At 57.9% G+C, this 14357-nt stretch overlaps 1 protein-coding gene across 6 annotated transcripts in view; it reads right to left on the bottom strand.

Annotated features, from left to right (window-relative positions):
- LDB3 (LIM domain binding 3) overlaps positions 1 to 12907 on the bottom strand; it is a 60270-nt gene extending 47363 nt beyond the window's left edge. For 5 of the 6 annotated variants that reach the window (XM_059397951.1, XM_059397948.1, XM_059397949.1 and 2 more), the window contains exons 1-4: positions 12815 to 12907; positions 3745 to 3896; positions 3144 to 3219; positions 1475 to 1839 (exon numbers count right to left, since the gene is read on the bottom strand). In XM_059397951.1, coding sequence (XP_059253934.1) covers positions 1475 to 1839; positions 3144 to 3219; positions 3745 to 3896; positions 12815 to 12907 — 686 coding nt within the window. The remainder of the gene's footprint in view (positions 1 to 1474; positions 1840 to 3143; positions 3220 to 3744; positions 3897 to 12814) is intronic. The other variant, XM_059397952.1, reaches the window with a different exon arrangement.
- Positions 12908 to 14357: the final 1450 nt, after the last annotated feature.

Genomic DNA, 14357 nt, shown 5'->3' with positions numbered 1-14357 from the left:
AGACTGAGGGCTCACAAGGGGACATATTATTGTCACTGTAGGTGGGCTTCATGGAGGTCCCTGTCTCTCAGAGACTGATTTCCTTGCCAGGGGCCAGTTCCAGAGAGCACCAGAAAGAGCTACCAGCCCATCCAAGGTGGAAGGAGGCCATTTCTGCTCTGTCATTCCTTGGGTTTTTTGGCAGAAGCTCCTTGCTGGAAAAAGCCCAGGGTTTATGGTTCTGACGCCTTGGTCTGAGGAGGCTGGGGTCCAGGTGCTCAGGCTGTGGAGTGCTCAAGGCCAGCTTCAGACAGGATCCCAGAAAAGGCTGAGGGATATGGGGAAGCTGGGGATCGGCAAGGGAGCAGTGAACCAGTGGGGCACAGGTACCTTCTGTGGCAAGGGCAAAGGAAGGGCATGGGCGGGGCCAGACTGACCCAGATTCTGATTCTAACTCCTGGGTGCCTCTACTGTGTGACTTCAGGTAGCACAAGGCAAGTGTGCTGGCTTGGACTTCAGGGCTGTGCAACGTGTGTCCTCTTTCCATCCTGCCGGCAATCCTGAGATATGGACAGTCTCACACCCAGGTACAGAGGAGGAGCCCTGAACCCCTAACCACTGGGCCATAATGGCCTTGACTCAGCCTGCTCCACCTCTAGAGCACATGAAGATAATTATACTGATTGTAGCCGAGAAGTTAGAATAAGATACAAGCAGGAAGGGCTTAGAAGCTAGCACGTGCTTGGCTTGGAGTCTCCCTCCCCTCAACCCCTCCACAATGCGTACTCTGGTTGCAGGTTCTTTTAGCTCCTGTGCTCACAGAGTCCCACCAGCTGGTGCTCAGCGGGTTGTGGGGGGCAGGCTACCGTTCTCCTACACACCCTCTTTGTCCTCGGTTCTTCCTTGCCTCATTCTATCTTGGCTCAGTTCTACAAGCCCATGACACTCACCCCATTCCTGAATCTTTCTGCACCCAGCTCAGTCGCTCCCACCTACAGGCAGCCTTCCCAGATCACTCCCAGCCCCCAGAGAACTTACCCTCCTACCTTTCTATTTCTTCCCTGCTCCTGCCTCAGGGCTCCTCCAGGGGAGGGACCTTTGTCCCAGGGTTCCTTGAGGCAGCAGGCTTCATCTTGTGGCGGGGGGGCATTGTGTGGCAAGGGGGTGCTGGTATGGATGTTTTGGGAGTCAGTATCTCTTGCATTCAGACCTCACTTAGCCACTTAGCAGCGGGATGGCTGGACCTCGACTAAACCGCTGAGCCTCAGCTTCCCCCTCTACAGGATCCAACACGTCACCCCAGCTTATGGAAAATAAATACGCGTCTGGCTCCTGACAAAAATACCGGCCAGGTTATTACGGCTCTAGGCTTGTGCCACTGCGTGGGCCGACTGAGGCCAGCTCCTTGCTCTGACTGCCTGGCCGAGCCTCCGTGAGCACTGAGGACCCCGGTGGCCCCAGACCACCAGCAGAGAGCGGCGCACCTGTTACCTACCCTCCTGGGAGTCCAGCACCTGAGGCCTTCCCTCGGAGGCTCATCTGATACATCTGAGCCATCTCCCTCAGGGTCTCTGCTGAGTACAGGCCAATGGGGTTGTTATACTGCCTTGGCTGGCTGGAGCCCTGCGGGGCTTTCGGGCTGAATGAGTCCAGGGCTCCCTCCAGGCTGGTCTTGGCCCCTGGGCTGCCCCGCGGAGGGCCGGGCTCAGAGGCCTCGGTGTGTGAGGAGAAGACGGAGGTCTGGGAGAAGGAGCTAAAGGTGTGCCTGAGCTCCGGGGTGCCCGGGGTGCCCAGACTCGCCCTTGCCTCAGGGTTGGGGCTGAGGGCCGCCGGGCTGCCGTTCGTGTCCCGAGCGGGGTCCTGGCCCAGAGCAGCGCCATGCAGGGGAGAGAGAAGAGAGCGGTTAGAGGCCATACGGGTCCCAGCGCTTCCGCAAGGACCTGAAACACAGGTGTTAGTGTGAGCGCCCAGCAGCCTACCCCCTGCTGCGACCACGCAGAGCTCGGGAGGGGACACAACGGACACCTGCAAGAGAAGAGTTTTGTCGAGGAGAGGGAGGGAGGTGCCCATCCCTGGCCCTGAGGCCCACATCCTCCTGACCAAAGTGCCAGCCCCACACAAAAAGCCAAGCCAAGCCAGCCCACCTGCAGGGCTGCGGGAAAGGAGACGTGAGCCTCAGGGAGTTGGGGAGAGCCCCCTCCATCCTCTCTCTGCTTTCCGTTGCCCGGAGTGGAAGCCCCTAGTTGGCACAGCCTGGCCTCCTGCTCTACCAACCCCATACTGAGATGCCTCCACATGGCCAGCCAGAGGCCCCCCACCCTGAGCTGGCAGTGGTCAGACAAAGTAGAAATGCAAGAGGGAAAATGGGGACACTGCGGGGCTGACAACTTGTTCCCACAGTCTGCCTGTGCAGCTTCTCCCAAGCAACCCTCTGCTCCCTTCCCCCATCTGTCACCCACCCCAAGCCCCTGTCAGCCTCTTTGTATCAGAATGAGGTCATGCAGGAGGCAGGGAGTAGGCCCTGCAGGAGGGGTGGGGAGGGCCTTCCATGCTTCAGTTCAAGTCCTTTTGGCACACAGGGTTGAACTGCTTCAAGGGAGCACTGAGGGGGTGGCAGGCAACGTGGTGAGGTATGCCTGCCTTGGGCTTGCTGCCTGACTACCATTAGCACCTCTGAGGGGGCTGTTGGGACATCCAGTCGGGAGGGGCAGTGGAAAATGGTGGGAGAGACCCTATGTCAGAGATAAACTCTGAGGACCAGCAGGCCCCCTCCCTCCATGCCTGGGCTGGCTGCTTGAACCTGGGTCTCTGGCTTTCATGCCCCAGTGACCCCCCCCTTCCCAGTACCCTCAGGATCCTTGTCCCCACCTAGCTGGGAGGAAGATCCCTCTCCTAAAAACACCACGGCCTAGGCTGGTTTCCCAGCAGCCCAGCCATGAGGTCCCAGGACCAGGACCCAGGCAGACACCCCACACTTGGTACTGCATGGGGGCTGGAACACCTCTTCTTGGGGGCCTGCCTCCACTCCTTCACGCTCAGCCATAGCTGGGGCAAGGAGACGGCTAATCCTACTACTCTGTCCGGTTTGGGCCAACCAAGGGCCAGGCAGGCAGACCAGGGGCCACCCCACAGGAACCACCGCTGAGAGTGGAGTCAGCACCTACCTTCTGGTGGGGGATCACTGGCAGAGGGGACTGGACCGGGGGTGCTGTTGTGGAGATGGGGATGGGGCGCTTTGACCTGGAAGAAACCAGAAAGGGGTCCAAGTGAAGACCATTACCACTAAGACCAGGAGCTCCTGCCAGGGCAGGGCTGGAGACAGAGAACATCAGAGACCCGGGTCATTGGGCCATAGCTTCAGGTCCGCTGTTTACTCCCCATGGACTGTGTGACTCCAGGAAGGCACTGGGCCTGACCAGGATGAAGTCATGGCCCTTGGACACTTTGCTCCCATGGGCCTCTGTTAGGTCCTTGGGAGGCTATCTGGGGCAAAGAGGAGGCAGGGTTTTCAGGCCCAGCTCCCCCCGCACTGACTGGCAGCACTGTGACCGCCCCGACCCCCAAGGCTTATCCATAAAGTGAGGCACAGACGTGTCAGGTGTTTGATGGCTTGGCCCTATCCTCCTCCTGGTCCAGAGGCCCTCCTTACTTTCCTGTGTGATCCTGTGGCACAGGTTGGGCCCACATGACTGCTGCCGGACCCCTTCTTTTGGGCCCTTGATGCCCACGTCCCTCTACCCCCTGCTCTGGAGAGCTCCCACCTACTTCTGCAGCGTGAGACTCAGGTTGTAGCTAGCAGACTTGATTTTGTTCTGAGCTTCCAGGTGGGTCATGGTGTCTGTGTTGACTCCGTCGATGGCCACCACGAGGTCACCCTGGCTGAGCTGGGACTGGGCGGCCTTGCTCCCCGGTGTGATCTGAGAGAATGACAGATGGGTGGGGGGCGGAAGTGAGCATACAAAGGGTAGACCCAGGGATGGGCCGTTCTCGAGGAAGAGTCACCAGGGATCATCCAGTAGAGGCCTGCCATTTCCACTTTCATTCACTATGACCAGCACCCGCTGCTCCCCAAGCCCGATGCCTCCTCCTGGCACACCATCACCCCTCTGCCTAGCGTTCTGTATCTGAATGTGACCCAGAGCCCAGCCCTGGCTAGGCCTGCCTCTAGCCACCATCCTTGACATCCTGCACTCTCTCTCCTTCTTAGCTGACTGGATGCAGAGGACCCAGAACAGCTGAGCCACCAACGGAAGGACCCAAATCCTCAACTCACTGGTTGGAGGAGAGAGGATTAAGAAATACTGCATCTGATGTTGCACGAGGGAGAAGTAAGCTTCTGCTATGCTAGGCCATTGAGACTTGGGGGCTGTCTGTTACACCAATTAGCCTACTATAATGGCTGCACCCCCAAAACCCATGGAGCACTTTCTGGGCTCCAGGAGGGAGGGTATATGCACGAGTTAAGACTCAGCACCACCACAGAGACTCTGCCAGGCTAGTACCCAGAACAGATGAGCCCTCAGGGGAGCACCCCAGGGCAAGTGCCTAGGGCTATCATGGCAGGGAAGCAGAGAGCTGTGGAAGCAAGGTCTGCTGGGGCACGGGGCAAGGCTCAGCACTATGTGGCTGGCTTCAGACTTCCAGAAGAGGAGATGCAGGTGTGGGGGCCAGATCCCAAATCCTGCACACTAATGACATCACAGAATGTTAGAGTCTGGGGCCCCCATCCCCAGGGTGATCACACAGAATTCTATAGATACCACACGCCAAGAATATCTCCTGTCATGTCAAGGCCACCCTCCCAGGGACATTACATGCAATGTCAGGATGGCTAAGACCCACTCTTAGTGACATCATGCACAACGCCAAATTCCACAGGCCTGGCCCTCCGTAACAGCATGCCCCCCACCAGCCCAGAGATGTCACTTGAAACGCAAAATTCTGGAGGGCCTAGATGATATCACCTATGATAACTTGATGGCTGGCCCCTCAGGACATCACATGGAATGTGAGGAAGCTCCAGTTCCAAAGATGCCTCATGGAATGTCACCAAGACTGGCTTTACACTCCCATGTCACAACACGAAATACCATACCCTACCCCTTACAGATAACACAAAGAATGACTTGACCCCCATGATATCATGTGGAAGGCCCCCTGTGACATCATGTAGAATGACATACAGAGCTTGCCCCAGTGACATCACAGGAAAGAGGAGGCTCTGGGAGCCAGCCCCCACCAAGCTGTAACTAGAGGATGTCCCTTGGCTTTTGTTCCCCAACATGCCCACCAGCCAGCTTTCCTGGCTTCTATGGGCACATCTCAGTCACCTTCCTGTCTACAGCCCAGGGACAAGGCTGGCTTCTAATGCTGGCAGAAGCCGTTTTCTGGCCCTGGCCTGGGGGACCATCCTAGAAGGAGTCCAAAGAGGACCTAGGGAAAATCCCCTATCCTGGTGGCCAGGCCCTGGGCTCCCAGACATGGACGTAAGCCTCCTGCAACACCCCTCATGAGGAATCTTCCACCAAACCAGGGCCACCTGTGGTCACCAGGCTCTAGTCCCTGGTGGGCTCTAAAGGCCAGGCCGCAAACCGCCTGTGCAAACCCAGGGACAGCAGCAAGAGCAGACGAGTCCTCGAGGAGGAAGTGCCCAGTTAGCCCTGGGGACTGCGCTAGCTTCACCAACGCCGAGTAGCCTCCCCTCACCCATGAATCCACAGAGACCTGGCAGGGACAGTAGAGAAACCACCCCATAGACTGCCAGGAAACCAAAGTCCAGCCCACTTTCCTGGCTCCAACAGAGGTATCTTAGAATTACTTGGGCTGGGGTGCCTGGGTGGCTCAGTCGGTTGAGCATCTGCCTTCGGCTCAGGTCATGATCTTAGGGTTCTGGGATCGAGCCCCAGGTTGGGCTCCGCACTCTCCTTCCGCCCCTCCCCCTGCTCATGAGCATACATACTCTCTCTCTAATAAATAAATAAAATCTTAAAAAAGAAATTACTTGGGCCTTCTCAAAATGCACATCCCTTATCCCCAAATCCATGGCCTCGGGGAGCCTCTACTAATGACAGGAGTGTTGTTTCCGTTTATTTTAAGGGTTGAACAAAGGGTAAAAACAAAAACAACAACAACAATAAAAAACACGACAAAACAAAAAAACCAGAGAAAAACAAAGCACTTTCTGGGCCAAGAGGGTACTCCTGAGGGCAAGCTGAGCTGCGAGCTGGGCCTGTCTGCAGAAAATCGGCTTTCCCTACTCCTCCTGGTTTCGCGTTCAGGCCTATGCTATCCCCAGCATTTTCTGATATGTATCTTCAAACAGAGAAAGCAGACAGAACTCTACAGGGAGCATCCCCACACCCGCCACTGAGCTTCTACCTTCACACGGTTCAGCTTTCTGTATCACATGTCTAGCCTCTCCGTATGGTAATCCGTCTTAGTTTGGAAGGTTTTCAGAGAAAATAGCGGATACCAATATGCTTCCATTCAGGGTGAATTGTGCAATGCCTCTGCGGTCCTCATGAACCTCCCACAGGGCTCCCCCACAGTAGGACACCCCCCACACCAGGGCTTCCCCATACCAGGACTCTCCCAGATGCTTCTCACCATCTACAGACAGCATAATGAACTCCCAGGTATGGCCACCACAGACCCCAGATAGAAGGGCAGGCCTTCTGCCTGTAGAGGTGAGGCCTGCCAGCCAGGACTGGAGCTGTGTCCAGAAGATCATGGATGTCAGTGTGAGCAAGGACACCAGAATGACATCCAAGAGCTGCTGGGGCCAGATCAGCTAGGGCAAGGTGTAGGACTATTGGGAATGCCCTCTCTTTGGAGCTGCCCTGGGGACATCTGTCTTCCTCAAGCGCGGGCTAACACTGTATCTTTCCACGGGGTCTCCTGCCTCCCCCTTGCCTGGCTCCACCTCATTCCCAGTATAGATTGGGTGATCCTGGTTCCCTGGGAAATGCCCAGCCTCCCCAGGGCCTGGTTAGCAACCGAGCTCCCCTAGGAGAGTGCCAAGCTAGCTCCTGCCTTCCTGGCGCCTCTCTCCCCACACCTGTGTCTGCTCATCAGGGCTCAGCTGGCCTGGCTTTCAGCTGCCGTGAGCAGGGCCCATGACCTCTGAGACTGGGGGTGGGTGGAGGTGGGCGGAGGGTACTGTAATTCTCTTCTGGAAGGGTGCTCTTTGGCTAATTCCAAGTCTCCTAAGAGGAGGCAGGAACCCTAAGGAGGTCGCCCCCTGCTTGGTCCAAGGGCCATCAGATCCTCACCCTCTTCTCAGGAACAGCCTGTCCTGCAGGAGTGTGAGGCCACCCGGGGACCCCTGCCCAGAGCCCAGGACTCGGGAAGAGTGCAGTGCAGGTGTGGTATACCCATGTGTCTCTTGCCTGACTCTCTGCCTCTCTCTCTGCGTTCCTTGTCCCACAGAGGACCCAAAGCCACTAAATCCTTGGAGGATTTTTTTCTTTGAAGTCTTTATATCCTCTTTTGAGCATTTGAAAACCTCTTCATAACAACAGTTCATTCCCACTTCACTTTTCATTCTTCTCCAACTACCAGCCGCCTCTCAACTCAGAGCCCAGATGTGGGCAGAGCTCCAGGAGCATGGCCTGTTCTCAAAAGCTCCTGAGGTCCCTGGGGGCCAAAACTGCCACCAGACTCATGGGAGCCCTTCCTTCTTGTTGGGCCGTGGTTTTGGGTCCATGAGAAGGGACACCAGGCTAGCAGGTGCTAGGAGGGAGCAGCCGTGGCCTCTGTGACTGTTGGGTGACTTGTAGGGAGGCAATAAAACAAAAAGCACAGACTTTGGTCCGAGTCAGACCTGAGGGAACAGGGCAGCCTCCACACTCTCTGGGTAAAGACAGCAGCAATGCCTTTCGCACACGATCGCTGGGAGGATTACATGTTTAAATAGGTTATCCCATAAGGAGGTGCAGAGCCGAGAAAGCCTCAGGGAAGTTCCCAGTGGAGGAGAGACAGGGGCTGGCCCCCAGCTCTGCCCCCCCCCCCCCCCAGCATGGAGGGCGCCATAGGGGAGGAGACTGGGCAGCTGTACCCTGGCTCCATTGGGAAACAAATCTGGGGCTGGAAGGAAGCGGGGTGTGAGGGGCCAGCCTCAACTGACCAGTCCTAAGCCAGCCTTCCGTCCCTAGAGGGGCCTGAGCATCAGCTGGAAGAGACAGAAGTCCTGACCAGGGTCCCAGGGAAGCAAGGCACTGGTCAGGGCTCAGGTGCACATAGGCTCCTATTTCCCCAGCTCCCTGGTGGCAGGGGGGAGGCTGGGCTCTGCAAAGGTTCCCAGCCTTCACTCTCAGTGCTCCAAACCAGACAGGTCCCTGCCTTCCTTCCCTTCTAGAGCTGCCAGCGTAGGTGTGGCAGGGGCTTGGGGGGCAAGGGTAGATGGTAGTTGCGGTGAACTATGCATCTTCCAGAATCTCCTCCCAAACTGCCCAGAATGACCACCCCAGCAGACTTCCCATGGAGCCCTAAGTGCATTTAACATGATGTGATTAAATTACCATCAAGCCATGCTCTGCTTCCCTGCCCATCTGGCCTCCCCTGGGCCTTGCTCCATCTCTCATCCTTTCACTGGAACCTTCTGTCTCCCCATGGCCCCACTCCCCAGCTCCACCCTGGCTGATAAACAAGCCAGAGTCTTGGCTATACACAAAGAGCCTCTCCTTGCCCAGAGGATTTTTAGGGCAGTGAAAATATTTTCTATGATGTGATATTGTGGATCTAAGTTATTCTACGTTGGCCCAAACCCACAGACTGAACAACACTGAGAGTCAACCCAGATGTAAACTATGGAGTCAGGGACAGCTCTGAGCACCTGGGAGGGAAGCAGGCAGGGCTAATGCCTGGCCTGGGAACCTCCAAGAACGCATTCCCCACCTGGGGGCCTCTGTCCGGTTATCTTCCCCACTCGCTCATCTGGGAAGGCCCCGGCCAGCCTCACAGCAGTCCTCCGGAGGCTTGCCTGACCTTCAGTGTGGCTATAAACAGCTCAGCCTGTCAGCACTGCTAGGCGCTGCCCAAGAAACAGCACTAAGGCCTCAAAATTCCGGGAATGGCCGGCACAGTTAACCCAGAATAGTCTCGGCCTGTCCCCCTCCCCCTCCCAGGGGACCCTCTGTCCTCTGCGTCCCCACCGTAACTAGGAGATCTGACAAATACTGGAACAAAAAAAAAAAAAAAAAAAAACACAGCAAAGAAGCAAAAGCTTCTGGGTTGGTGCCCCAGAAAAGCCTACAAGGCCAGATGAATAAGGCGTTAAGGGACAGAGGCCTTGGAGCAGAGAGAAGGGCCTCCCGCATGCCTACCCCACCCCACCCCGGGGGCCGGGCTCGGGCCCCACCGCTCCCCCATCCTCACCACCACCTCAGCAGAACAACGGGTGCTTGTTAGAAAGCACTCAGCGGGGCGCCTGGATGGCTCAGTGGGTTAAGCCGCTGCCTTTGGCTCAGGTCATGATCTCAGGGTCCTGGGATTGAGTCCCGCATCGGGCTCTCTGCTCAGCAGGGAGCCTGCTTCCTCCTCTCTCTCTCTGCCTACCTCTCTGCCTACTTGTAATCTCTCTCTGTCAAATAAATAAATAAAATCTAAAAAAAAAAAAAAAGAAAGAAAGCACTCAGCCATGCACACTTCCATTTCACAGATGAGACAACCAGGCTGAGCAGGAGAACCGACAACTTGGCTCCAAAGGCAGCACAACTGTGAGCAACAGAGCCAGACAAAAGCACACGCTTCTTCCCCAAAGTCAAGGGCTGCAGCGTGCCCCAAGGACAAGGCCCCAGACCAGGGCCCCAGGCTCTTGACGTAGCTTGAACAGGGGCAGGCCCGGCCTTTGGAGGGCTCCTCCGTGGCTGCTTCCATCCCTCCCCCACTTCCTGGAGAACTGGCTAGCGCTGGCAGGGGGGCGGTGGGAGGGGAGCTCATGTTGCAGGCCCAGCCGCACCTGTCCCGGATAAATAAAGGCATTTCCCCTCCACCCTCCCACTTTCCCTCCTGGGCCCACTTCTCTGTGGGTCCTCGAGGAGACCCACTGAAAGGAGGCCGTGGGGGGCTGTTATCGCCCCTGGGCTGATTCTTGGCGGGTGGGCGGGGCAGGGGCAGAGTAGGGTGGAGACTGGAGCTACCACTCAGCCTGAGGGGGGCAGCCTTCTTACAGGAGGAGTGGCAGCCTGCCTCTCCAGCTGACAAGGGACAGGCCCCATTCAGTCCTCTTCTGCTAATCCCCAGCCCAAGGGTGGAGGGCAAGCCAGGGAGTTAGGGGTTACTGAGGTCACCAGAGCTCCCGAGCAAATCTGAGCCTCAGCTTGGCTGGCACTGAGGTGAGATGGTAATCCCAGAGCCCCACCCCCACCCTGCCTCAGGTGCCCAGGGGTGTGGGCCCTGCTGAGAGTGAGCAGGCCCTGCCTTCATTATCCCCACCCCCCACCCCACCACCCTTTGCCGCCACTGGCCTGTTCCAAAGGCTCAGGCCAGGATGCCAGAGCATCCCTGGGCCTTGCGTCCTACTCCCACAGAGGGAGAAGTTCCTGCTGCAGAAGGGCCTTGAGAGCCCCAGCAGGAAACACCACAGCCCCCGTGGGAGTACCCTGGGTCTGAGCCGGGGATGCCCCAGCCCAGGGCATCAGTGGCCCCGCAGAGGAGTTTGTGGAGAGGTTCTGAACCCTGGGGAGGACCGAGCGCCCAGCCCAGCTTGTTCCATTGCTTTGATGATTTGGGGCATGCCTCTGAAGGAAGCCGAGAGGCCATTATCCCTGGCCCCCGATGCCCTGCTGGAGTTGGGGGTTCTATTTATAAAGGTCCCCCATAGTCATTGGTTCCATTACCTCCCAATATACCCTTTCCATGCGGTGGGGACATTCTTCCTGCTGTCTAGCTTAAGGCCTCTGTGCTGCAATATAAGCCCTGGGCTGGCCAAGGCCAGGTGGTGCATAGATCTGGGGTGAGGTCATTGGCTATCCTGGGTGCCCCTGAGCCAGGAGGCTAATTTCCACCCGCTGGGGCAAGGAGCACCAGCATGAGGCCTTGAGGACTGTAAGGACGGGGGGAGATGTGGGCTCAGTCCCAGGCATGGGAGGCCTGTGAACCCATGATGGTAAAGGTGGATAGCCCTGCGACCGTGCTGGTGGGGAGCTGTGCAGGGTCCTGGAGGGAGGGGGCCACATCCACGCATTTGAGCCCACATGGCAGCATGTCATCAGGCAGGGCGTACAAGGCTCTGGGTGTCCTCCTAGCATTACACACGGGGGCCTCTGGGACAGCAGGTCTGGAGGGATGAAGACTCAGGTTAGATGAGCCAGACCTCCAGTGGGATCAACGTGGTCCTCTCCCTGGACTCAAGCCAGGCCAGTGCCCGCCCTCCCCCAGGGGGTCATGTCCTCTACAGCTGTTATGAGGCTCCTCTGGCACTCCTGAGGGGGGCTTCTCCTTCTCAGGTTCCCCCCAAAGGCCCACTTCAGGTTCCACAACCGGAACTGCCCCTCCATGGAGGCATTGGCTCCCTGTCCTCTCTGCCAAGCACCTCCAGGCCTTCCCTGGCTACTCACCTGAGGGCCCCCCTTGCCCACCCCCATGTTCCTGCCCCCTACCCCCAGGCCCATGGCAAATCTCTGCGGCCCTGAGGAAGAAAGTGCCTCCCTGTCCCCAGGTGGGCAGGGTCCAGACTCCCTGGGCCATCCATCCCCCCAAATCCCCAACCAGTGACTGCCTGGAACCCCAGGCTGCCCCCTCGAGCCCACACCAGTGGTGTGGGGAGCTCAGTCTCAGCCTGACCCTACCAGGCTCAGCTTATCTTGCTCCTCCCACACCTCACACGGGCGCCCTGAGCCCTGAGGTCTTCACCCTAGCTCTGCCAGACTTGCTGGGGAGTCCCTTGACAAGTGCTATCTGAGTGCCTACCATGTTCTAGACATGGGGAGGGGTGGGGGTTGCCCAGTGGTGGTTAAGACAAAGACAGCTTCCTCTCAAGTGCATCTAGCTTATCGCTTCTCTGGACTTGAGTGTTTCTGGTTAGGCAATAGAGTTACTCAGACAATCTCCAGGGATCTGGGACATCGCCAGCAGGCTGTTCCCTGATCACAGACCCTGCAGAACATATGGGCCATTTCCCCAGGTGAGCATGGGGAAGAAGATGTCAGACAGTCAGAGCAGCTGTGGCCGTGTCCGAATGGGTAGGGCCCTTGCGAGGGGAGGGAGGAAGCTGGCAGGAGATCCCCAGCAGGCCCAGGAAAGGGGAGGTGGGTATGGAGGCGAGGCTGTTACCTTGCTCCTGGGATGGAGTGGATACTGGAGCCTAGTCACCAGCCCAGCCCAGCTTTGAACCCCAACAGCAGGACTGCTGAAGTCCTCAGTCTCTCCATCTATCCAGCTGCCAGCCCGTCACCTGCACTCTCCATGCTAGGAGTGCCCTCTTCCCAAAGCAGCTGCCCACTTCCATGGAGATGCTCCAGGCTTAGGGGCTCCCTGGGTTCCCCCTCCCCAGGGAAGGGCTTAAGAAAGCATTAACTATACTCCATCCACCGGCCTGCCTACCCAGCAAACTTGGCATTTCCTTCTTGGCTCAAGACACCCACTCTTTGCCCATGTTTCACACTCACGACAGGTCGGTGAACTCAGGCGGACAACAGCTATGGCTAAAACCAGGGGTCTGCGGCTGGCAGCATCCAGCTGGAGCCAGTCCCAGCCCCCAGACTGGGGACAGGGCATGCTCTGCTTTTCCAAGAGCCTCAGACAGGACAGCGCAGGGATGGAGGGATGCACACACCCGCCTGTGGGCGCGTCCTGCCCCTGCGGGCACCAGGCTGTGTGGGCAGCGCACACTCACCCGGGAGATAGTGAGAGGCATGTTGAAGTCCTTGCCTCCCTGGAGACGGAAGCCCCAGGGCCCGGGCCCGGTCAGGGTCACGCTGTAAGACATGCTGGTGCTGACAGCGGCAGTCTCTGTGAACAAGAGAAGAGAGGGGTGAGAGGGTCCTCACGCACCCACCTCCCTGGCCTATACCTGGGCCCCTACCCCCGACCCCCAGCCTTGCCTGTTCTGTCCCTTGCTGTCTGGCCAGGCTGGTGGAGCTCCTGAGAGGCTCCTAAGAATAGCTGGGAACGAATGCCATCGACACTGATATCTGCCCTCGGCTGCGCCCATAAATGGACTGTAACCCTACACTCCGCCCGCCCGCAGCCTCCCACCGTGACTCACATGGCTAATATTGCCCCCAGGGAGGGCTGTCCAGCACCCAGCACCCCCCAGGGCACAGGATGGGGGACCGGCCAGATTAGCGATAATGCTCTCTCCTCCTTGCTCTCCTCTCCTTGCTCCCTCTGCCCATTCGGGCCCAGATGTGTGTTCTCTCTGCCCAGCTCAGCTCACACCCCTTCACCCAGAAGACTGTGGCTGAGCTCCTCTGGGCAGGGGCTTTGCAGTTTGCTGTCTTCTTGCTCTGGGCTCCCTGGTGAGGATCTGAGATTGTAGCTTACCCAGAAGGAAGCCTGGGATGGAGCTGAGCCTCCGGCTTCTGCTCAGGAGACTAGCAATTGGCCCAGGGTTGTCCAGCTGTAAAAATAATCCTAATAACAACAGGAGCTCTGGGCATGCCCGAGCTCAGCATTGGGTCCCTCAAGCCATTATCCCATCAGATCCTGAGAGGCTGCCACCTTAGCCGGCAGCAACCAGGGCTCAGAGAGGTTAAGTGACTTCTCCAAGGTCACACAGGAATGAACCCAGGCTTTGCTGGAGCACTGAATGGTGCTCATTCCTATTAGACTCGTGCCAGATAATGGGTTCCCAAGGGCTGCAGACACCTCGCAATGCCCAGACCAGGCATGGGAGTGAAGGGCACAGGGTCCTGGCCTAGGGTCTGAGAGGAGGTCTGAGGCAGGCCCATACCCTCCAGACCCTCTAGGGGCCTGGAGGTTATTCCTGGCTCTCCTGGCTCATTTGTGCCCTGGAAAACTTGACAGCAGCATGGAAAGCTCCAGCTGCCAATGTTGCATGCCAGATCCCCATGCCCTTTGCACTGGAATGGCGGGGGGCAGGGAGGAGGGGAGGAGATGCCATTTGCTCAGCTGCTGGGATATGGGCCAGAAGGCAGAAGAACGGGGCTGTGCGTGCGGTGTGTTCAGCTTGTAACACAGAGACAGGGTGTTCTGGGTGGGGGCCTGGGAACCTAGTCCCCTCAGGACTCCAGCCAGTGTGGTCTTAGGGCCAAGATACCTCCAGAAGTCCTTCCTCAGAAGAGGCCGCAGGCCCTATGTGGCCTGGAGATACACATCAAGGCCATCCTGACTCTGGCTGGGGAAACTGAGGCTCATGGAAGCTGCTCTTTGGCCCTCTGGGAAGGCTCTAGCCTAAGCTGGGCCCTGAGGACTCA

Source organism: Mustela nigripes, chromosome 4 (assembly GCF_022355385.1).
Source record: "Mustela nigripes isolate SB6536 chromosome 4, MUSNIG.SB6536, whole genome shotgun sequence".
NCBI lineage: Eukaryota > Metazoa > Chordata > Mammalia > Carnivora > Mustelidae > Mustela > Mustela nigripes.
This window is presented reverse-complemented; position numbering and strand designations above follow the sequence as displayed.